Raw genomic sequence first — 23,488 nt, 5'->3', positions numbered from 1 at the left:
CCCCCCTAATGAGACAAAACCTGGCCACACACACTTTTCTCCAGTGTCAATATATGGACCCCCATGAGACAAAACCTGACCACACACACACTTTTCTCCACAGTGTCAATATATGGACCCCCAAGAGACAAAACCTGACCACACACACACTTTTCTCCAGTGTCAATATATGGACCCCCATGAGACAAAACCTGACCACACACACACTTTTCTCCACAGTGTCAATATATGGACCCCCCATAATGAGACAAAACCTGGCCACACACACTTTTCTCCAGTGTCAATATATGGACCCCCATGAGACAAAACCTGACCACACACACACTTTTCTCCACAGTGTCAATATATGGACCCCCAAGAGACAAAACCTGACCACACACACACTTTTCTCCAGTGTCAATATATGGACCCCCATGAGACAAAACCTGACCACACACACACTTTTCTCCAGTGTCAATATATGGACCCCCATGAGACAAAACCTGACCACACACACACTTTTCTCCACAGTGTCAATATATGGACCCCCAAGAGACAAAACCTGACCACACACACACTTTTCTCCAGTGTCAATATATGGACCCCCATGAGACAAAACCTGACCACACACACACTTTTCTCCAGTGTCAATATATGGACCCCCATGAGACAAAACCTGACCACACACACACTTTTCTCCACAGTGTCAATATATGGACCCCCAAGAGACAAAACCTGACCACACACACACTTTTCTCCAGTGTCAATATATGGACCCCCATGAGACAAAACCTGACCACACACACACTTTTCTCCACAGTGTCAATATATGGACCCCCAAGAGACAAAACCTGACCACACACACACTTTTCTCCAGTGTCAATATATGGACCCCCATGAGACAAAACCTGACCACACACACACTTTTCTCCAGTGTCAATATATGGACCCCCATGAGACAAAACCTGACCACACACACACTTTTCTCCAGTGTCAATATATGGACCCCCATGAGACAAAACCTGACCACACACACACTTTTCTCCAGTGTCAATATATGGACCCCCAAGAGACAAAACCTGACCACACACACACTTTTCTCCAGTGTCAATATATGGACCCCCATGAGACAAAACCTGACCACACACACACTTTTCTCCAGTGTCAATATATGGACCCCCATGAGACAAAACCTGACCACACACACACTTTTCTCCACAGTGTCAATATATGGACCCCCAAGAGACAAAACCTGACCACACACACACTTTTCTCCAGTGTCAATATATGGACCCCCATGAGACAAAACCTGACCACACACACACTTTTCTCCACAGTGTCAATATATGGACCCCCAAGAGACAAAACCTGGCCACACACACTTTTCTCCAGTGTCAATATATGGACCCCCATGAGACAAAACCTGTCCACACACACACACACACATACACTTTTCTCCAGTGTCCATATATGGACTCCCATAATGAGACAAAACCTGACCACACACACACACTTTTCTCCAGTGTCAATATATGGACCCCCATGAGACAAAACCTGACCACACACACACTTTTCTCCAGTGTCAATATATGGACCCCCATGAGACAAAACCTGACCACACACACACTTTTCTCCACAGTGTCAATATATGGACCCCCAAGAGACAAAACCTGACCACACACACACTTTTCTCCAGTGTCAATATATGGACCCCCATGAGACAAAACCTGACCACACACACACTTTTCTCCACAGTGTCAATATATGGACCCCCAAGAGACAAAACCTGACCACACACACACTTTTCTCCACAGTGTCAATATATGGACCCCCAAGAGACAAAACCTGGCCACACACACTTTTCTCCAGTGTCAATATATGGACCCCCAAGAGACAAAACCTGACCACACACACACTTTTCTCCACAGTGTCAATATATGGACCCCCAAGAGACAAAACCTGACCACACACACACTTTTCTCCAGTGTCAATATATGGACCCCCATGAGACAAAACCTGACCACACACACACTTTTCTCCACAGTGTCAATATATGGACCCCCAAGAGACAAAACCTGACCACACACACACTTTTCTCCAGTGTCAATATATGGACCCCCATGAGACAAAACCTGACCACACACACACTTTTCTCCACAGTGTCAATATATGGACCCCCAAGAGACAAAACCTGACCACACACACACTTTTCTCCAGTGTCAATATATGGACCCCCATGAGACAAAACCTGACCACACACACACTTTTCTCCAGTGTCAATATATGGACCCCCATGAGACAAAACCTGACCACACACACACTTTTCTCCAGTGTCAATATATGGACCCCCATGAGACAAAACCTGACCACACACACACTTTTCTCCAGTGTCAATATATGGACCCCCATGAGACAAAACCTGACCACACACACACTTTTCTCCAGTGTCAATATATGGACCCCCATGAGACAAAACCTGACCACACACACACTTTTCTCCAGTGTCAATATATGGACCCCCATGAGACAAAACCTGACCACACACACACTTTTCTCCACAGTGTCAATATATGGACCCCCATGAGACAAAACCTGACCACACACACACTTTTCTCCAGTGTCAATATATGGACCCCCATGAGACAAAACCTGACCACACACACACTTTTCTCCAGTGTCAATATATGGACCCCCATGAGACAAAACCTGACCACACACACACTTTTCTCCAGTGTCAATATATGGACCCCCATGAGACAAAACCTGACCACACACACACTTTTCTCCAGTGTCAATATATGGACCCCCATGAGACAAAACCTGACCACACACACACTTTTCTCCAGTGTCAATATATGGACCCCCATGAGACAAAACCTGACCACACACACACTTTTCTCCAGTGTCAATATATGGACCCCCATGAGACAAAACCTGACCACACACACACTTTTCTCCAGTGTCAATATATGGACCCCCAAGAGACAAAACCTGTCCACACACACACACACACATACACTTTTCTCCAGTGTCCATATATGGACTCCCATAATGAGACAAAACCTGACCACACACACACACTTTTCTCCAGTGTCAATATATGGACCCCCATGAGACAAAACCTGACCACACACACACTTTTCTCCACAGTGTCAATATATGGACCCCCAAGAGACAAAACCTGACCACACACACACTTTTCTCCAGTGTCAATATATGGACCCCCATGAGACAAAACCTGACCACACACACACTTTTCTCCACAGTGTCAATATATGGACCCCCAAGAGACAAAACCTGACCACACACACACTTTTCTCCAGTGTCAATATATGGACCCCCATGAGACAAAACCTGACCACACACACACTTTTCTCCACAGTGTCAATATATGGACCCCCAAGAGACAAAACCTGGCCACACACACTTTTCTCCAGTGTCAATATATGGACCCCCAAGAGACAAAACCTGACCACACACACACTTTTCTCCACAGTGTCAATATATGGACCCCCAAGAGACAAAACCTGACCACACACACACTTTTCTCCAGTGTCAATATATGGACCCCCATGAGACAAAACCTGACCACACACACACTTTTCTCCACAGTGTCAATATATGGACCCCCAAGAGACAAAACCTGACCACACACACACTTTTCTCCAGTGTCAATATATGGACCCCCATGAGACAAAACCTGACCACACACACACTTTTCTCCACAGTGTCAATATATGGACCCCCAAGAGACAAAACCTGACCACACACACACTTTTCTCCAGTGTCAATATATGGACCCCCATGAGACAAAACCTGACCACACACACACTTTTCTCCAGTGTCAATATATGGTCCCCCATGAGACAAAACCTGACCACACACACACTTTTCTCCAGTGTCAATATATGGACCCCCATGAGACAAAACCTGACCACACACACACTTTTCTCCAGTGTCAATATATGGACCCCCATGAGACAAAACCTGACCACACACACACTTTTCTCCAGTGTCAATATATGGACCCCCATGAGACAAAACCTGACCACACACACACTTTTCTCCACAGTGTCAATATATGGACCCCCAAGAGACAAAACCTGACCACACACACACTTTTCTCCAGTGTCAATATATGGACCCCCATGAGACAAAACCTGACCACACACACACTTTTCTCCAGTGTCAATATATGGACCCCCATGAGACAAAACCTGACCACACACACACTTTTCTCCAGTGTCAATATATGGACCCCCAAGAGACAAAACCTGACCACACACACACTTTTCTCCAGTGTCAATATATGGACCCCCATGAGACAAAACCTGACCACACACACACTTTTCTCCAGTGTCAATATATGGACCCCCATGAGACAAAACCTGACCACACACACACTTTTCTCCAGTGTCAATATATGGACCCCCATGAGACAAAACCTGACCACACACACACTTTTCTCCAGTGTCAATATATGGACCCCCATGAGACAAAACCTGACCACACACACACTTTTCTCCAGTGTCAATATATGGACCCCCATGAGACAAAACCTGACCACACACACACTTTTCTCCAGTGTCAATATATGGACCCCCATGAGACAAAACCTGACCACACACACACTTTTCTCCACAGTGTCAATATATGGACCCCCCATAATGAGACAAAACCTGGCCACACACACTTTTCTCCAGTGTCAATATATGGACCCCCATGAGACAAAACCTGACCACACACACACTTTTCTCCACAGTGTCAATATATGGACCCCCAAGAGACAAAACCTGACCACACACACACTTTTCTCCAGTGTCAATATATGGACCCCCATGAGACAAAACCTGACCACACACACACTTTTCTCCAGTGTCAATATATGGACCCCCATGAGACAAAACCTGACCACACACACACTTTTCTCCACAGTGTCAATATATGGACCCCCAAGAGACAAAACCTGACCACACACACACTTTTCTCCAGTGTCAATATATGGACCCCCATGAGACAAAACCTGACCACACACACACTTTTCTCCAGTGTCAATATATGGACCCCCATGAGACAAAACCTGACCACACACACACTTTTCTCCAGTGTCAATATATGGACCCCCATGAGACAAAACCTGACCACACACACACTTTTCTCCAGTGTCAATATATGGACCCCCATGAGACAAAACCTGACCACACACACACTTTTCTCCAGTGTCAATATATGGACCCCCATGAGACAAAACCTGACCACACACACACTTTTCTCCAGTGTCAATATATGGACCCCCATGAGACAAAACCTGACCACACACACACTTTTCTCCAGTGTCAATATATGGACCCCCATGAGACAAAACCTGACCACACACACACTTTTCTCCACAGTGTCAATATATGGACCCCCCATAATGAGACAAAACCTGGCCACACACACTTTTCTCCAGTGTCAATATATGGACCCCCATGAGACAAAACCTGACCACACACACACTTTTCTCCAGTGTCAATATATGGACCCCCATGAGACAAAACCTGACCACACACACACTTTTCTCCAGTGTCAATATATGGACCCCCATGAGACAAAACCTGACCACACACACACTTTTCTCCACAGTGTCAATATATGGACCCCCCATAATGAGACAAAACCTGGCCACACACACTTTTCTCCAGTGTCAATATATGGACCCCCATGAGACAAAACCTGACCACACACACACTTTTCTCCAGTGTCAATATATGGACCCCCAAGAGACAAAACCTGACCACACACACACTTTTCTCCACAGTGTCAATATATGGACCCCCCATAATGAGACAAAACCTGGCCACACACACTTTTCTCCAGTGTCAATATATGGACCCCCATGAGACAAAACCTGACCACACACACACTTTTCTCCAGTGTCAATATATGGACCCCCAAGAGACAAAACCTGACCACACACACACTTTTCTCCACAGTGTCAATATATGGACCCCCCATAATGAGACAAAACCTGGCCACACACACTTTTCTCCAGTGTCAATATATGGACCCCCATGAGACAAAACCTGTCCACACACACACACACACATACACTTTTCTCCAGTGTCCATATATGGACTCCCATAATGAGACAAAACCTGACCACACACACACACTTTTCTCCAGTGTCAATATATAGACCCCCATGAGATAAAACCTGGCCACACACACACTTTTCTCCAATGTCAATTTATGCACCTCCATAATGAGACAAAACCTAGGACACACACACTTTTTCCCTCCAGTGTAAATTTATGGATCTCCATAATGAGGCATTTTCCCCCCAAGTGTCAATATACGGACCCCCATAATGAGACAAAACCTGGGACACCCCCCCCCCAAGAGGCTTTTCCCCCTAGTGTCTAGATACGGACCTCCATAATGAGAAAAAACAGCACACAGACACACAAAGGAACACATTAAGTATTTATGAATTCCCAACGATCCATAGATGAGTGATGAGGACAGAACCATGAACAGGACTTCCGAGGCTGAATTTCAAATCAATTGCCCCTAAAGATCTTTGCCACAAAATCTAAACAACTGCAGATTTGGTGGTACTGTGACTGTTTTAGGTCATGGAAGAACATCGGGTCACGTCTCTTCTTTAGCACCATCTCATTCTCCTCACGTGGTACCCAGAAGGAAGAACATCACCATAGTGAATAATGTGTGCACAGTCACACCACCGAGGCATTTCTTTAAAAAAAAAAAAAAAAAAAAGAAGAAGAAAGAACTACAGCGTAGAAAGGCTTTGTTCTATGGTCTCTTGCAGAATTACTAAATCCAAATAAAATTCTCCACAATCCTCCAGTTTGGTGGGGAGGATGTTGGGGAAGGCGAGCACGAGAATTTAGGCCAGCATAATTGACACTGAGGTTCTCAGACTAGCTCTAAATCCTGAGTCCTTAAGAGTCTATTTCTCATTACCAGTTCCAGAATAACACCATTTTGCCACTCTGACAGGACGGCCCCTAGTTCCCTCTCCCAGCCGCGGACAGATTCTTCAATGATACAGGACAGAATTGTCATAGCCAACCTAGGGCAGAGGAAGGATGAATGCAAGAGGACTGGGGTGGGGGAGAAGGGCAATAGAGTGGACCACCCAGAACAGGACTATTTAGGTGTGAGATTTCTGGGGGGAGGGGGGGACAGGAAGGGCAGAACATGGGATGAACCCTTCTCCTCCTTAGTCCAGTGGGGCAGGCCTAGTATTTCTCCAACGATGAACAAGGTGAGGTCAGAGCTTCTCCCAAGCTGGCCACGAGTGCTCTATACGCATGTAATAATTATGATTGAGACGGGCAGGGGGGCGGCAGTGTTTCTTTAAAAAGTTGGGACTGACAACCTTTTTCTTGTCCGAAAGGTCATTCCACATCCTGGCCAGCAGGCGGGTCAGCTCGCTCTCGGACAGCTCCGGCCGTTGCTCCTGTAACTGCTTCCGCTTCTCCTCCGAGAAGATAAATATGGCAGAAATGGGCCGTTTGGGTTTCTCAGGGCCTCCCTGTCAAAGAGGACAAAGGACTTTGTGGAGTGGAATCAAAACCAAAGAGGAGAATGGGCCACCGGCAGAAAAACAAAAAAAAAAAAATCTTAAATAAATAAATAGAAAGACCCTAACATAACTGTGTACAAGACAAGAAATGTTTGGGGTTGTTTTTGTGCACGCACAAATGGTAGAAGGGAGACAAAACCAAGAGGATGAAATCCAGAGTGTGGACATGCCTCCCTCTCACACTACAACTCCACCAGAACTACCCTTACCTTTCCTGGGTCCACCACAACCTTTGACGCAGGGCTACTGGCTCTCTTTTTATTGATCCCCACCATCTTCTCCTCTGCCAGAACCCTTTGCTGCTCCTCCTCGGGCAAGCTCTGAAAAGTAGAGGGAAGGAGTTACAGACAAGATAGCAAAAGCTCAGGAATCTTGCACCCGACCCTTCCTACTATTCTAAATCTATACACATCAACATGACAGCAGTTTATATTCACCAGGGCCCATCTTTGTTCCACCCACTCCTGCCAAGACCATTGCCAAATACCCTCTGTGCCTTCTTCATTTCCATCACTGCAAGATTCTTCCATCCAACCAGCCTTCTGTGAAGACTTATTTATTATGCCAGTCCACTTCCCTCCACCACCATACCATGAATCTTGCTCCCTGAAAGTTAGGGAAGAGACTCACCTCAAGGAAGCGGAGAAGTTCAATCTCATACTCTTTCTTTTTCTAGAGAGAGAGAGAGAGAAAGAGAGTCATTATGTGCACATGAAAACTCAGGTGCTAGGCCTTACAAATACAGAGCCCTAAGGATCACAGAAAACCCACATGTACAGATGAAAGCCATGGGATGCACCAAGAAGTACGCACCTGCTCACATTTCTTGTGGTAGGCCTCCTTGTCCTTCTGCGAAAGCAACTTCCACTGCTGACTGCAGAGCACCATCCGCTCTGTGCTGGGGACATCCTTCATGTTGGCCATCAGCTCGGCACAGTACAACGAGTAACTGTTTCTGCAAAAGGAGAGGAAAGTGAAGGGGGTTAAACAACAGAGAAGGGTGCAGGCCCCCCCAAACTCCTACACAGCTCCAGAGCTTGGGGCTGGATTCCAATTCCACACTTACGGGGGTGGCTTGGTTGGTCGACCATCAAACTTATCCTTCAGTTGGCGTTCCGCCTTGGTTAGGGTGGACTTGGTGATACCTTCCTCACTGATATTTAGTTCAGGATGCTTCTGCATGTACTCCCGCATGATACCCTGCAAAGGAAAACAGAAGGGAATAGGCCAATGGCAACATATGCAGAGCCCTTCCCCCACCGCAATCATCCGTATGCAACACCAAAACTTGAAGTACAAGGGAGGAGGAAGCTTTGAGAGAATTCTAACAAAACCAGGGCTGGAAGGGACCTCAAAAACTCATCTAATCTTGCCTGCTGCCAATGCGCCCTCTAAGGAGTGGCCAGAGGCGAGCAAATTTTTTTTTTTCATGTGAGCAGCAAGTTCTAAAAACCAAGTGTGCTGCGGCAGTGGCGGCGGCGGCTAAAAAAGCAAATAACATGTTAGGAATTATTGGGAAAAGAATGAGAAACAAAGATGAAAATGTTATCATGCTTTGTATCGCTCTATAATGCGGCTGCACCTTGAAAACTCTGTGCAGCTCTGGTCGCCACATCTCAAAAAAAGATATAGCGGAATTAGAAAAGGTACAGAGAAGGGCGACAAAAATGATAGAAGGGATAGGATGACTTTCCTTTGAGGAAAGGCTAAAGCAGCTAAGGCTCTTCGGCTTGGAGAACGGACAGCTCAGGGGTGATATGACAGAGTGGAGTGAAACGTGTAGATGTGAATCACTTATTTACTCTTTTCAAAAATACTAAAACTAGGGGGCATGCGATGAAGCTACTAAGTAGCAGATTTAAAACAAACTGGAGAAAATATTTCTTCACACAATGGGTAATTAATCTAGTTCTGTGAATGCATTTATTTATTTATTCATTCATTCAATTTTCTATACTGGGGAGCTCAGAACGGTTTACATGAATTTATTCAGGTATTCAAGCATTTTTCCTTATTTGTACTGGCGGGCTCACAATCTATCTAATGTACCTGGGGCAATGGAGGGATTAAGTGACTTGTCCAGGGTCACAAGCAGCAGCGGTGGGTTTGAACCCACAACCTCAGGGTGCCAGGACTGTAGCTTGGGCCTATTCTGTGGTCTGCTATGAACTATTTGCTATCAATAATGGACTATAAATGATTTAACTGTCATTAAATTCTGGAATTTGTTGCCGGAGAATGTAATGAAAGTGGTTAGCTTAGCAAGGTTTAAGAAAGGTTTGGATAATTTCCTAAAAGAGAAGTCCAAAAGCCATTAAGATGGAAGGGGAAATCCACTGCTTATTTCTAAGATAAAGCAGCAAAAAAATCATTTTTTCTCCTTGGAATCATAAGAACATAAGCGTTGCCTCTGCCGGGTCAGACCAGGGGTCCATCGTGCCCGGCAGTCCGCTCCCGCGGCGGCCCCCCAGGTCCATGACCTGAAAGTGTTCCCTACCTAACCTAAAATATCCATACCCTATTCGCTCAATGTCCTGTACGGTAAACCTCTATCTGTACCCTGTTATCCCCTTCGCTTCCAGGAAGTCATCCAGTCCCTTTTTGAACCCCAGAATTGTACTCTGTCCTATCACCTCTCCGGGAAGCGCGTTCCAGGTGTCCACCACCCTCTGAGTGAAGAAGAACCTCCTTGCATTCGTTATGAATCTGTCTCCTCTCAGTTTTTCTGAATGACCTCTTGTTTTAGTTGTCCCTGCTAGTCTAAAGAATCTGTCCCTCTCCACCTTCTCTATGCCTTTCATGATTTTATAAGTTTCTATCATGTCTCCTCTCAGTCTTGCCAGGTACTTGTGACCTGGGTCGGCGACTGTTGGAAACAGAATAATGGGCTTGATGGATCTTAGTACTGTCCCAGTATGACAACTCTTGCCATTTTTGATCCCAGTATTAGCAATGCATTTCTGTATATACATAGCTCAAAAGCCATCACACATATGGTAATTGATTTAGTTTAATTAATTTGTTAGTTTAATTTTGTTTGAAAATAGGGTCGGGTTAGTATTTTTGTGAGCAGCTATGTAAAACATATGAGCGACGGCAGACGTTCTCTGCTTAGAAAGAACATTTCCTGCTGCCACCCCCTTCTCACAGCCACCAAATGATGAAATCTTGCCCTGGGACAAACAGTTTATGATTTTAAATATACAGTAAAACCTTGGTTTGCGAGCATAATTTGTTCTGAAAACATGCTTGTAATCCAAAAGACTCTTATATGAAAGTGAATTTCCCCATAAGAAATAATGGAAACTCCACAACCCAAAAACTTTAACACAAAATACTGTAAGGACTCGTATTGCAAGACCTTGCTTGTTTAGAACAGTCACTATACTCCTGGAGAGAGAGAGAGAGTGAGAGTGTGAGAGAGAGAGAGAGAGAGTGTGTATGTGTGTGAGAGAGAGAGAGAGAGAGTGTGTATGTGTGAGAGAGAGAGTGTGTGTGTGAGAGAGAGTGTGTATGTGTGTGAGAGAGAGAGAGAGAGTGTGTATGTGTGAGAGAGAGAGTGTGTGTGTGAGAGAGAGTGTGTATGTGTGTGAGAGAGAGAGAGAGAGTGTGTATGTGTGAGAGAGAGAGTGTGTGTGTGAGAGAGAGTGTGTATGTGTGAGAGAGAGAGAGTGTGTGAGAGAGAGAGAGAGTGTGTGAGAGAGAGCGTGTATGTGTGAGAGAGAGAAAGTGTGTGAGAGAGAGAGAGTGTGTGAGAGAGAGAGTGTGTGAGAGAGAGAGAGAGTGTGAGAGAGAGCGAGTGTGTGAGTGTGAGAGAGAGAGAGAGTGTATGTGTGAGAGAGAGAGAGTGTATGTGTGAGAGAGAGAGAGTGTATGTGTGAGAGAGAGAGTGTATGTGAGAGAGAGAGTGTGTGTGAGAGAGCGAGTGTGTGAGAGAGAGCGAGTGTGTGAGTGTGAGAGAGTGTGTATGTGTGAGAGAGAGAGTGTGTGTGAGAGAGAGAGTGTGTATGTGTGAGAGAGAGAGCGAGTGTGTGTGAGAGAGAGCGAGTGTGTGAGAGAGAGAAAAAGAGAGAGAGTGTGTATATGTGAGAGAGTGTCTGAGAGTGTGTGAGTATGAGAGAGAGAGAGTGTGTGAGAGAGAGAGTGTGTGTGTGAGAGAGAGTGAGTGTGTGAGAGAGAGAGAGTGTGTGAGAGAGAGAGAGAGTGTGTATGTGTGAGAGAGTGTCTGAGAGTGTGTGTGAGAGTGTGTGAGAGAGAGAAAGAGAGAGAGAGTGTGTATATGTGAGAGAGTGTCTGAGAGTGTGTGTGAGAGAGAGTGAGTGTGTGAGAGAGTGAGTGTGTGAGAGAGAGAGAGAGAGAGTGTGTATGTGAGAGAGTGTCTGAGAGTGTGTGTGAGAGTGTGTGAGAGAGAGAAAGAGAGAGAGAGAGTGTGTATATGTGAGAGAGTGTCTGAGAGTGTGAGAGTGTGTGTGAGAGAGAGTGAGTGTGTGAGAGAGAGAAAGAGAGAGAGAGTGTGTGTGTGAGAGAGAGAGAGTGTGTGTGTGTGAGAGAGAGAAAGAGAGAGAGAGTGTGTGAGAGAGAGAGAGTGTGTGTGTGTGAGAGAGAGAGAGTGTGTGTGTGTGAGAGAGAGAAAGAGAGAGAGTGTGTGAGAGAGAGAGAGAGTGTGTGTGTGTGAGAGAGAGAGAGAGTGTGTATGTGTGAGAGAGTGTCTGAGAGTGTGTGTGAGAGTATGTGAGAGAGAGAAAGAGAGAGAAAGTGTGTATGTGTGAGAGAGAGAGAGTGTGTGTGTGTGAGAGAGAGAGAGAGTGTGTATGTGTGAGAGAGTGTCTGAGAGTGTGTGTGAGAGTATGTGAGAGAGAGAAAGAGAGAGTGTGTATGTGTGAGAGAGTGTCTGAGAGTGTGTGTGAGAGAGAGAGAGAGAGAGAGAGAGAGTGTGTGTGTGTGAGAGAGAGAGAACCATTGGCTCAGTTGTGATGATGTGATGTGTGTGTACTTGTACTGCAAAATCTTGCTTGTATATCAAGTTAAAATTTAATAAAATGTTTTGCCTGTCTTACAAAACACTTACATACCAAGCTACTTGCAATCCAAGGTTTTACTAAATATGGATTATGGATGCTCCTAACAACCTCCACAGACATGATCTATTTCAGCAGTGGAATTGTCTCAACTGCCTCTGTACAGCCAGTGACCAAGTCAAAAGTGTTTACGCTCTCCTGGTGGAAACTATCAAGAATGGCTCTCGCTCTCAGCAGATCGTTCAACAAATGGATATTATTAAGTTCCAAGACTTTAAAGAAGTAGAGGAAAGCAGCCACTGGAACAGTTGAGGAGGAAGGAGAATCAGGGAATGTGTCATGATACTGGCTGCTGAGTGGTTGGATCCATCCTGACTTTTACTGGCCTTTGAAGTTTCAAGTTTTATCAAAATTTGATATTCCGCTTATCAGGTTGCTGAGGGGCGTACAATAAATATAAAATCAGGGGGAATGTAGACTAAGACACATGGACTTACTGGCACAGAATAGATGAAGGGGAAGAGTTACAACTCAAGATAGGACAGAGAGTCAAGTAAGGATAATACACGAGGAGGGGCCAGTCTGTGGTAAAGATTTACAAAGGTGCACTAAACACTAATGCGTGCATGTTATCCTATGGACGCGTTAAATTTAGCACGCACTAAATCTGTGATAAAACGCTTAGCACGCCTTTGTAAAAGAGGGCCTTAGAGAGAAAAAAAAATGTATAAGTCGAAGGCATCTTTAAATGGGAATGATTTTAATTTACTTTTACATCGTTCTAAGTTTGTTTCTTCGCGTAATCGGGTTGGTATAGAATTCCGAAGCGTGGGAGCTGTTACTGAAAAAAAAAATGGTTGAACGATTTGTGCTAACGTGTCGCATCGAGGGGACGGATGGCAGATGTTGGGAGTTTGAGCGAAGGATTCTTACAGGGGCCTACGGAATAAGGAATCCGTCTATAAATTCAGTAGAGTTTGTGGCAGGCACTTTGAAAAGTTAGGAGCAAGGTTTCATATGTGACTCGAGGAGAAATTGGAAGCCAGCGGGCCTCGATCGGAAGCTGCGTTACGTGGCCGTATTTCTTTGCATTCGATAGAAGTTTTATTGCTGTATTTTGAATTATTTGCAGCCGTCTAATCTCTTTTTGTGTGATACCTTTGTATAAAGTGTTACAATAGTCAAGCTGGGAGATTTCAAGGGAATGTACCAAAATATGGTTCATAGACAACCCCGCGAAAGACAAAGGTGCGCGCCGAAGAAAATTACAGTTTTTAGGGGATCCGATGGGGGGTTTTGTTGGGGAGCCCTCCCAGTTTACTTAATAGAGATCGCACCGGCGTTATGGGGGGTTGTAACCCTCCACATTTTACTGTAAACTTAACTTTTTCCCTAAAAACAGGGAAAAAGTGAAGTTTTCAGTAAAATGTGGGGGGTTACAACCCCCCAAACCCCCCACAATGCGGCACGATCTCTATTAAGTAAAGTGGGGGGGTTACCCCCACGCCCCCCCCGTCGGAGTCCTAAAAACAGTAATTTTCTGCGGCGTGCACCCCCACGCTGCGCTCAATTGTCTGGGCGCGCCTTTGTCCCGGCGCGCTTTTGACCGGCAGGCTCGAAGAGTTTTGAGAGTGAACATATCATACATAGTCTATAAAAGCTCTTTTGTATGACAGCATTAATTTGCTGCTGATACGTTAGTTTACTGTTGAGGATGACGCCCCCCTCCCCAGGCGCAGTGAATACAGTTCACAGTAAACGCTGGTACAATTCAAGGTACTTTGCTCAATACAGGAAGTAGAAGAGGAGAGTTAAGGGCAGGTGCATTTCACTCACCTCATATTGTTTCCGCTGTTCTAGGGCCTTGTGGATCCACTTGAGACGTTTTTTGTCAGAAAGCTGGGACCACTGTTTCCCCAGGGAGTCTTTGACTTCCTTTGTAGTAGCCTAGAAAAGCGCCAGAAATAATTTATGCAATAAAGGCGGGCCATATGCAGCCGCCACCAGCCCCTCCCCCTTCTCCAGCCATGTTCAGAAGAATGCTAAAACATATTCTGCTTGCGTATTTCATTTTAGCTTAGTTATGGTTAGGGTAACTAGCTGCTTCTATGCTTTTCACATCAGACCAGATTCGGTCCTGGTTTTAACCCGATGCATACACAGCCATATAATCTACGCTTTTACTGGGAAGATTACGAGTACATGCATGAAGTAGACTAAGATCTGGATCTGCTTATCCAGATTAAAAATGTAACCAGCTGTACAAAAACAATCTCCATTGCCCCCCCCCACCCCCACCCCGAGACTTTCTTCGTAATCAGGGCCAGCTTTAGCGCACAGTGAACAGACATCACCGGGAAAATAGACGATAACTCAGCCTTTTCCCCCTCCATCCAGACAGTGTGCAATTCGGAAAGCTCTGCCCACTCTTTGTTGAGCAGGGAGAGGGAGAACAGCCTCAATTCATCCCAATACTGGCCCTTGCTGGCAATCCACGACAGGTCTTATCAGATCCCTGCGCGATATACGCATACTACAGAAAATCTTCCTCATGCATACTTCCATGCATTTGGCACACAATTCCCAGGAGGTGGTACAAAGCTAAGAAATACTTACATCTGGCCGCACTTTCAGGTACACCTTCCTTTCATGGTTGTACCAGAGTTGCTGGGGCGTCTTGGGCTTTTCAGGGATGTCCGATTTCTTCTCACTTGGAATCAGGTCAGGGTGCTCTTCCCTGGGAGATAGAGATTGGGAGGGATGGTGCTAAGAATTATAGTGAACCTTTATGTTACGCATAAGATTAATCCATTTGAAAACATTGCTCCCTAAGAGCAGAGTAAGCCAACGTAGACAACAGCCCCTCTAATCCTCACTGGGTAACTTAACAGCATCACAGCTCAACATCAAACAATGATGAAATCAGCCTAGTGACTGCCCCACTCCAAGACACCACCAAGGCCTTTTCCAATGAATTAGGGCTCACTGAGCAGTCACCAAGGCCTATTCCAACGAACTAGCGCTCACCAAGGCCTTTTCCAATGAATTAGGGCTCACTGAGCAGTCACCAAGCCTAGTCCAATGAAGTAGCGCTCACTGAAGGTACACCAAGGCCTTTTCCAATGCAATAGGGCTCACTGAGCAGTCACCAAACCTAGTCCAATGCAGTAGCGCTCGCTGAAGGTACACCAAGGCCTTTTCCAATGAAATAGGGCTCACTGAGCAGTCACCAAGGCCTATTCCAATGAACTAACGCTCACTGAAGGTTCACCAAAGCCTTTTGCAATGAAATAGGGTTCACTGAGCAGTCACCAAGGCCTTTTCCAATGAAATAGGGTTCACGGAGCAGTCACCAAGGCCTTTTCCAACCAATGAACTATTGCTCACTAAGGCCTATTCCAACGAACTAGCACTCGCTGAAGGTTCACTAAGGCCTTTTCCAATGAAATAAGGCTCACTGAGTAGTCATCAAGGCCTATTCCAACCAATGAACTATTGCTCACCAAGGCCTATTCCAATGAACTAGCGCTCACGAAGGCCTATTCCAACGAACTAGTGCTCACCAAGGCCTATTCCAACAAACTAGCACTCACCAAGGCCTATTCCAATGAAATAAGGCTCACTGAGCAGTCACCAAGGCCTATTCCAATGAACTAACGCTCACTGAAGGTTCACCAAGGTCTTTTGCAATGAAATAGGGTTCACTGAGCAGTCACCAAGGCCTATTCCAATGAACTAACGCTCACTGAAGGTTCACCAAAGCCTTTTGCAATGAAATAGGGTTCCCTGAGCAGTCACAAAGGCCTATTCCAATGCTCATTGAACATCACACAGTGTGCGGTTTTAGCGCGCACTTAGCATGCGCTACAATGGTGCGCGCGCTAGACGCTAATGCCTCCATTGAGCTGGTGTTAGTTTTTCTGCGTAGCGTGGGGGTTAGCGCGCGCTAAAAACGCTACCGCAGCTTAGTAAAAGGAGCCCTAGGGGTCAGTGGTATACCATGATCTGGCACAGCTACAGGCCTGTAAGTTGCAGACTTTCCCACAGGGGTAATAAAAACCCTGCAAAAGTGCAAACAGAAATAAGCAACCTAGACCTGAGAGCAGCTTCTGATTCACGTCTTTTACTCACCTGAATCGCGCCAAATTCTTCTCAAACTCTAGCTTCTCTCTCTGAAAATCTTGGATATATTTCATCTGAAAGACAGGAACATCTCAGGGCATTAATCAGAAAAATAAAAGATGATAACACCACCCTCCCAGGCAGCTAGTATACTGGAACCTCACTTTTTAAAGACACAATGGGGAATATTACATTCTGAAAAGAAGAAAACAAACCAGAAGATTAGAGCTCGCTCAAGGACACTGATAATCTGCTCTATAGAGAAGCAAATTTTGCATGGACTTAGCAAATCCAGATGTGCTCAGAAATGGACTGTCAGCAGCCAGGGACTCTGCAACTAGAGAATGACAAGGGGACAAATTTTTTCAACTCTTTTCCCACCCCATTCCTGTAAGCTCTGTCCTCATCTGCACAAGCCTCAAACACTTTAAAATCATAAGTGTTCGAGGCAGTGTCAGGTCAAAAGCGCGCCGGGACAAAGGCGCGCCCAGACAATTGAGCGCAGCGCGGAGGCGCGCGCTACTCAAAATTACTGTTTTAGGGCTCCGACGGGGGGGGGGGGGCGTGGGGGGAACCCCCCCCCACTTTACTTAATAGACATCGCGCCGCGTTGGGGGGGTGTTGGGGGGGGTTGTAACCCCCACATTTTACTGAAAACTTCACTTTTTCCCTGTTTTTAGGGAAAAAGTTAAGTTTACAGTAAAATGTGAAGGGCTACACCCCCCCCAAACCACCCATAACGCCGGCGCGATGTCTATTAAGTAAAGTGGGGGGTTCCCCAACAAAAACCCCCGTCGGAGCCCCTAGAAACAGTAATTTTGAGCGGCGCGCGCCTCCTCGCTGCGCTCAATGGTCTGGGCGCGCCTTTGTCTTTCGCGCTGTTGTCTATGAACCGTTCGAGGCTTGAATGGTTAAGGCAGCGCTTACAGGAATGGGGCAGAGACAGGGACAAAACTCATGGGAACGGGACGGGGAAAGGAAAAAAATTCACTCTTTGTCATTCTCTATCTGCAACCCATCCAGTCTGTCAATTTCATTCCTAGATGATTTCTGGCTTTCACCTCACTTTCTTACAGCCAGGTATCCTCTGTGCCGATCTCTTAAACTGGCCAAACGGGTAGAAAAGGCAATGGTGAAAGCTAAAAGGCTGCTTGGGTACATAGGGAGAGGAATGGACGGTAGAGAAAAAAGTATTGATGACCTCATTTAGAATATTGTGTGTACAATTCTTGAGTCTGCACCTTCAAGGTGCAGAGGAGCGTGTGGCGCAGTGGTTGGCTCTACAGCCTCAGCACTCTGGGTTGTGGGTTCAAACCCCGCGCTGCTCCTTGTGACCCTGGGCAAGTCACTTAATCCTCCATAGCCCCAGGTACGTTAGATAGATTGTGAGCCCACCGGGACAGATAGGGAAAATGCTTGAGTACCTGATTGTAAAAAACCGCTTAGATAACCTTGATAGGCGGTATATAAAATCCTAATAAACTTGAACTTGAACTTCAAAGAGATATAAACAAGATGGAGTCAGTCCAGAAGACATCTACTAAAATGATCGGTGGTCTTTGTTATAAAGCGTATGGGGAAAGACGTAAAGATCTCAATACGTATATACTAGAAGAAAGGAGTGAGAGGGAAGATATGATACAAATGTTTAAATACCTATGTGGCATAAATGTGCATCAGGGGACATAGGATGAAGGAGAAGGAGGACAGAATAAGAAGTAACCTCAGAAAATACTTTTTCTTAGGAAAAAGTGGTGGATGTGTGGAATGACCTCCCCGGTCAAGGTGCTAGAAACGAAGAGTATATCTGAATTCAAGAAAGCTTGGGACAAGTACTTTGGATTTCTAAGAGAGAAGAAGGGATAGTATTACTAAATGGGACATATGGTCTTTATCTGCCTTCATTTTTCTATATTTCTCCTTCACAAGAATCCAGAATGGGTATTCTGGACTAAAGAATGACACGAGGACAAAATTTTCCCATCCCATCCCGTTCTTTTCCTGTCCCGGCCCCATTCCTGCAAGCGCCGTCCTCATCTGCACAAGCCTCAGACACTTTAAAATCATGAGCGTTCGAGGCCTGTGCGGTTAAGGCGGAGCTTATAAGAATGGGGTAGGGACAGGGACAAAACTCACAGGGGGAAATTGAGTTCCTGCGGGGATGGGGACAAATTTGTCCCCGTGTCATTCTCTATTTTGGGGGACAGGTGTTGGTGCTGGAGCTTCCCAAAATAGGCCATTCCCAGAACAGTGCACTGCCATGACCTCCTCATTTCGGCAGTTGGATCCCAAGCACAGTACCGGGTAAAGCTTTGGATTCTCGCCCAGAAATAGCTAAGAAGAAAAAAAAAAAAAAATTTAAATTGAATCAGGTTGGGCAGACTGGATGGACCATTCGGGTCTTTATCTGCCATCATCTACTATGTTACTATGTATGTATGTATTTCCCCATAGGACCACCATGATTAGGTTTCTGCCACTCTGCAGCAACCCTGGTGAGAGGCCTCTCTAGGTAACCTTTAGCCTCCCCCCTCCTACCTTCTTCTTTTCTGGCAGCTCCTTGTACTTCTTGGACAGGATCTTTGTGAGGTCCAGGTTACTCATTTCTGGATGCAGTTTGGCATACTTGGCTCGTTTTTCCATGAAAAACCGGAAGTAAGGGGTCAGTGGCTTCTTTGGAAATTCAGGATGTTTCTGAGGGGAAGAAAAGTATAAAATATTCCCAGGTGCACTTACTGAAACACACAGAACCCTCACCACCAAAACTCACCCATAAAGTGCTCAACCCCATCATCACCTTTCAACATCTCCAGCAATTACTATAAGACTCCACCTAACCCCAGAGATCCTGAAACTGAATCCAAAACTAGCTAGAGGACTTCACCGATATCCAAAATCCTTTGTATTCACAAGATTTATCTCCACAGAATTTTTTTTAAATATAGTTATGCTGCCAACATATACTTCTGAGGTCCTAAACCAGGGGTAGGGAACTCCGGTCCTCGAGAGCCGTATTCCAGTCGGGTTTTCAGGATTTCCCCAATGAATATGCAGGAGATCTATTTGCATGCACTGCTTTCAATGCATATTCATTGGGGAAATCCTGAAAACCCGACTGGAATACGGCTCTCGAGTTCCCTACCCCTGTAAAACCGTACACTAAAGGTGGGGTTTTCAGCATGGAAACCCTGATCAATGAAGGAATGACTTTTATTTAATTACCGATTGCTTCAGAAGACTTTCTAGGACGTTTGATCTATCCCGCAGTCTCTTCTGGAGATGACTCTTTGGGGAACGAGTCCTCATACCCCTTTAGCCAGTACAGTCTTTAGGCTCAGAGTCCCTGACCCAATTCTCCAGGGTCGTGCAGTCAGGGCCTTCAGGAGATTTGCCCTGCTCCCTAAAGGCCCTGAGCAGGCAACAGGCAGATAGTGCTCAGCCAACCAAATTCGGATCAGGGAGTTCGGAGGATCCCCCGCCCAACAGCCTTGCTTTATTTTTCTTTACTTTGGGGCAAATCCTGATTTTCAGCAGCGGCAGGCATCCTACCGCTATCTAATCAGCCAATCGGGATGCACACTTTCCTTTTAAAAAAAAAAACAAAAACTCAGGCAGACCGCCTACACTTTAGGTATCTGTTGCAGGGAGACGTGTCGGGACACTTAAGCTTGCCCAAGGCTAGGTGTGGGCATGGTTTCGCCCAGAAGTGGCCTTGGGCGAAACCATGAGTCGCGATAGATGCCTTAAATGTAGGTGAGCAAAATGCTGGCTTATATTTCAAATAGACACAGCAGCCGAGCTGGTTACTGCAAGGAAATCTCCCTGCCGCGATCAGCTGAGCGGCTGCAGCAGGAAAAAAAACCCTCCCTCCCCGTGAAAGCCAGCAGGAGGGTGCCCTCTCCCTCCTGCCAAAAACCGCAAACCACCACATGAACTCGGTTGGCAGAAAGGATGCCCACTCCCTTCCGTCGGAACCCCAAACCCCACCTGTGAAGTAACCAGGCATGAGGAATGCCCATTCCCTCCCACCGGAATTCCAAACCCCACCTACAAAGCAAGCCTGATAGGAGGATGCCCACTCCCTCCTGCCACCCCCTGCCAGAACTCGAACCCCCCCCCTGAACCCAAACCGCCCCCAACACCCCTGCAAGGCTCAGGCCACCCCCCCCCTTGTATCTTTCAGTTGAATGTCTGGCCAAAGGGATGCTCACATCCTCCAGATGAACGGCCCGGCACTCCAAAATGGCGGGCCTTCCCCTTCCTGGTGCATTCTGGGATGCACTGGGGAGGGGCCTAAGGCTCCAACTGGCTCATATGCCTAAAGCCCCTCCCACGGCTCGCACTGCAGGGAAGGGCGGCAGAGAGCAGGACAGTCGGAAAGGACATGAGCGACTGGTTCTCAGCGGTCGTTTCTTTTTGGATCGGCCAGCCCAGTCGGTGTTCCTGAAATAGTTTAGTGAATCGCTGCCTTCCTACATATGCATGCCATTTCCCCTCATTTGCATGCACGGATCGGGAGGAAGATTAGTGAATCGGGTCAGGGCCACTAAGTGGTCAGGACACGATCAGTAAGGTTAGTGAATCCTACCCTGAACACCACTGCAATTCTCCCTACTACAGATCCTCTGCACTCTGCCTCTTTTCTTTTGGTCTCATAAGAAACGCCCCCCTCTCTTCTAGAGAGGTGGGATACCTTTGTCCAAACCAAACTTTAAAACTAGTTTATTCAGTGTGACATTAGCTGCAAGCTTGCACTGCCACCTGGTCTCTTCCTCTCCAAAACACCTTGCAAACACTTCCCCCTCTACACTTTGCATTCCCATGCTAACCTTGAGCTTCTTGCCCTTATACGGATTCTTGACATGCTCCGTAGCATCCAAGATCAGCTCGGTCAGAGTTCGGAACTTCCTCACCTGCAAAATTAATCAACAGATATCAGATTTCGCAAATTTTACATCTGAGAACTGAAGGCAGTAATATCCAAATGAATTGAAGACAGGTCCCCTTGCCCTCCACCCCCACTCCAAGCAGGCAGGTACACCAACTAATCATTTTATTAGAGGGGGGGGGCAGAAGTCACTGGAAACAGGCAGAGAACTCAGATGCTCTGAAATGCATTCTGGGCACTGAGGGATTGCTACATGTTTATTCAAAGTTCGGTTTATCAACAGCACAGTGTGCAAAATATATATTAAAACAAGAAATGAAAAGAACGCCGTAAAAATAGGAAAGAAAAGATTGGTTACGAGAGCTGTTTCTCAAGTTCAGGCTGCTTATTTTGGTTGCGTAGATTCAAAAATATGCCTGAAATGTCATCAAATGGATAATACTTTGGGACATAATTTTTGGTTGTGTCCTCGAATTAGGAATTTTGGGTGGCGTTAACTGTGCTTTTCTTGGAGTTGTTCTTCCCCGGATCTTGTCTCCTTCTCCCCAGGTGATGTTGTTTCTTCAATGGGATGGGACTTTTAAGAAAAGGGTTAGGGAATTGTGTCACAGGGCCTTTATTGTGGGCCAGAAATGTAGCTTGCAACATTGGTTGGTTAGAGGAAAGTCCTCCCTCTTTTTGACAATGGAGAGCATTTCCTGCTCTTATGCTTATGGAAGCTAGGGTGACCGCCCCTTCCTTTAAGCAACAACGCAGGATAATCCAGCCGATCAGTGTTGACAAAATTTGTCAATGGATCCCATGTTAATGTAAATATCTTATTATTACATGAAATTTCTGCGTTCATTTTTTCATATTTATAGCATAAACATAAAGAATTCCACCAAAAGGAGAAATTAAGGGCTGCCTTTACTGAGCTGCGCTAGCGTTTTTGCACGCGCTAACGCCACCATTGAGCCGGCCTTAGTTTTTGGCGCGTAGCGTGGGGTTAGCGTGCGCGGCAATGTAGCGCGTGCTAAAAACGCTAGCACACCTTAGTAAAAGGAGCCCTAAGTCTATCCCAAGCTAACATCACTCGGCACAGGGGGGGCGCGGCTTGACCTGTGATATAGTGACCTCTTGTCTCAAGGGTAAATGTAAGCCTGGCACTTACTTTCACTCGTTTCTTGAGTGCACCATTTGGCAGGGACTCTTGGGGCTCCTCGAGTCTGTCCTCCACAGACCTATAGAGTGGGATTATGGCACCCTCTTGTTGGGCCTGCAGGGCTCTCTGCGAGACCAGGGTTTTTCCCCCTTCTCAATGTAGATTTTTGCACAATGCCCTCTTAGTGGCCAAAAAATTGATTCTGACCTACTGGGTGTCTAAGGACTCACCTCCCACCGCTCAATGGCGGGCCAAGCTGAGAGAGATGGCTCAATTCGAGATTCGTTCCTATGAGCATTCCCATAGACTGGACCTATGTGGGGGGAGGGTATTATATTTTGTTGTATTAATTGAAAGAATTTGGGATCTTGAATAGGGTGAGGGGGAATGTTTTGTAGTATTTCTTTGAACAATTGTAAGTGCTGTTTTGAAGTCAATTGTCTGTATAATTCAATGCACTGTTTTTTTTTCGTATGGAAAATTCATATAGGTTTATTTTTTTTTTAAACCCAAAAAACAATGTAGGTTTTGGATGACATGGGAACCCTTTATCCAGTAGCTATCGGCCAGAGCGTGCAGTTTTGTTGTTGTGAATTCATTGCATTTGTAATAAGGTAGTAGAGCACAACTTATTAGTAGCATTTGGGAATAGGGGGTGGAGGGGAGGGGGGATTGGAGGGATGGGATGGGGTATGATGGAAAGTTGTTGGTAGATATATTAATGTTATTTTAAGTCTCCTTTC

General features: G+C 45.9%; 1 protein-coding gene and 1 long non-coding RNA gene across 6 annotated transcripts in view; both read right to left on the bottom strand.

The window, feature by feature from the left end:
* Positions 1 to 23,488, bottom strand: part of UBTF (upstream binding transcription factor) — a 46,803-nt gene that overhangs the window by 15,633 nt on the left and 7,682 nt on the right. For 3 of the 4 annotated variants that reach the window (XM_033918201.1, XM_033918202.1, XM_033918203.1), the window contains exons 4-13: positions 21,543 to 21,626; positions 19,252 to 19,407; positions 16,723 to 16,787; positions 15,208 to 15,328; positions 14,428 to 14,538; positions 8,640 to 8,773; positions 8,387 to 8,528; positions 8,204 to 8,245; positions 7,783 to 7,893; positions 7,367 to 7,522 (exon numbers count right to left, since the gene is read on the bottom strand). In XM_033918201.1, coding sequence (XP_033774092.1) covers positions 7,367 to 7,522; positions 7,783 to 7,893; positions 8,204 to 8,245; positions 8,387 to 8,528; positions 8,640 to 8,773; positions 14,428 to 14,538; positions 15,208 to 15,328; positions 16,723 to 16,787; positions 19,252 to 19,407; positions 21,543 to 21,626 — 1,122 coding nt within the window. The remainder of the gene's footprint in view (positions 1 to 7,366; positions 7,523 to 7,782; positions 7,894 to 8,203; positions 8,246 to 8,386; positions 8,529 to 8,639; positions 8,774 to 14,427; positions 14,539 to 15,207; positions 15,329 to 16,722; positions 16,788 to 19,251; positions 19,408 to 21,542; positions 21,627 to 23,488) is intronic. The other variant, XM_033918204.1, reaches the window with a different exon arrangement.
* Positions 1,292 to 6,396, bottom strand: LOC117347371. 2 transcript variants are annotated; one of them, XR_004536778.1, is made up of 3 exons: positions 5,870 to 6,396; positions 2,743 to 2,970; positions 1,292 to 1,347 (listed from the first exon to the last, which is right to left on the bottom strand). It is a non-coding gene; the product is annotated as an uncharacterized LOC117347371 (long non-coding RNA). The 2 variants fall into 2 exon arrangements; XR_004536779.1 differs by lacking the exon at positions 5,870 to 6,396 and adding an exon at positions 3,277 to 3,535.

The sequence above is a fragment of the Geotrypetes seraphini genome, chromosome 13 (assembly GCF_902459505.1).
Source record: "Geotrypetes seraphini chromosome 13, aGeoSer1.1, whole genome shotgun sequence".
NCBI lineage: Eukaryota > Metazoa > Chordata > Amphibia > Gymnophiona > Dermophiidae > Geotrypetes > Geotrypetes seraphini.
This window is presented reverse-complemented; position numbering and strand designations above follow the sequence as displayed.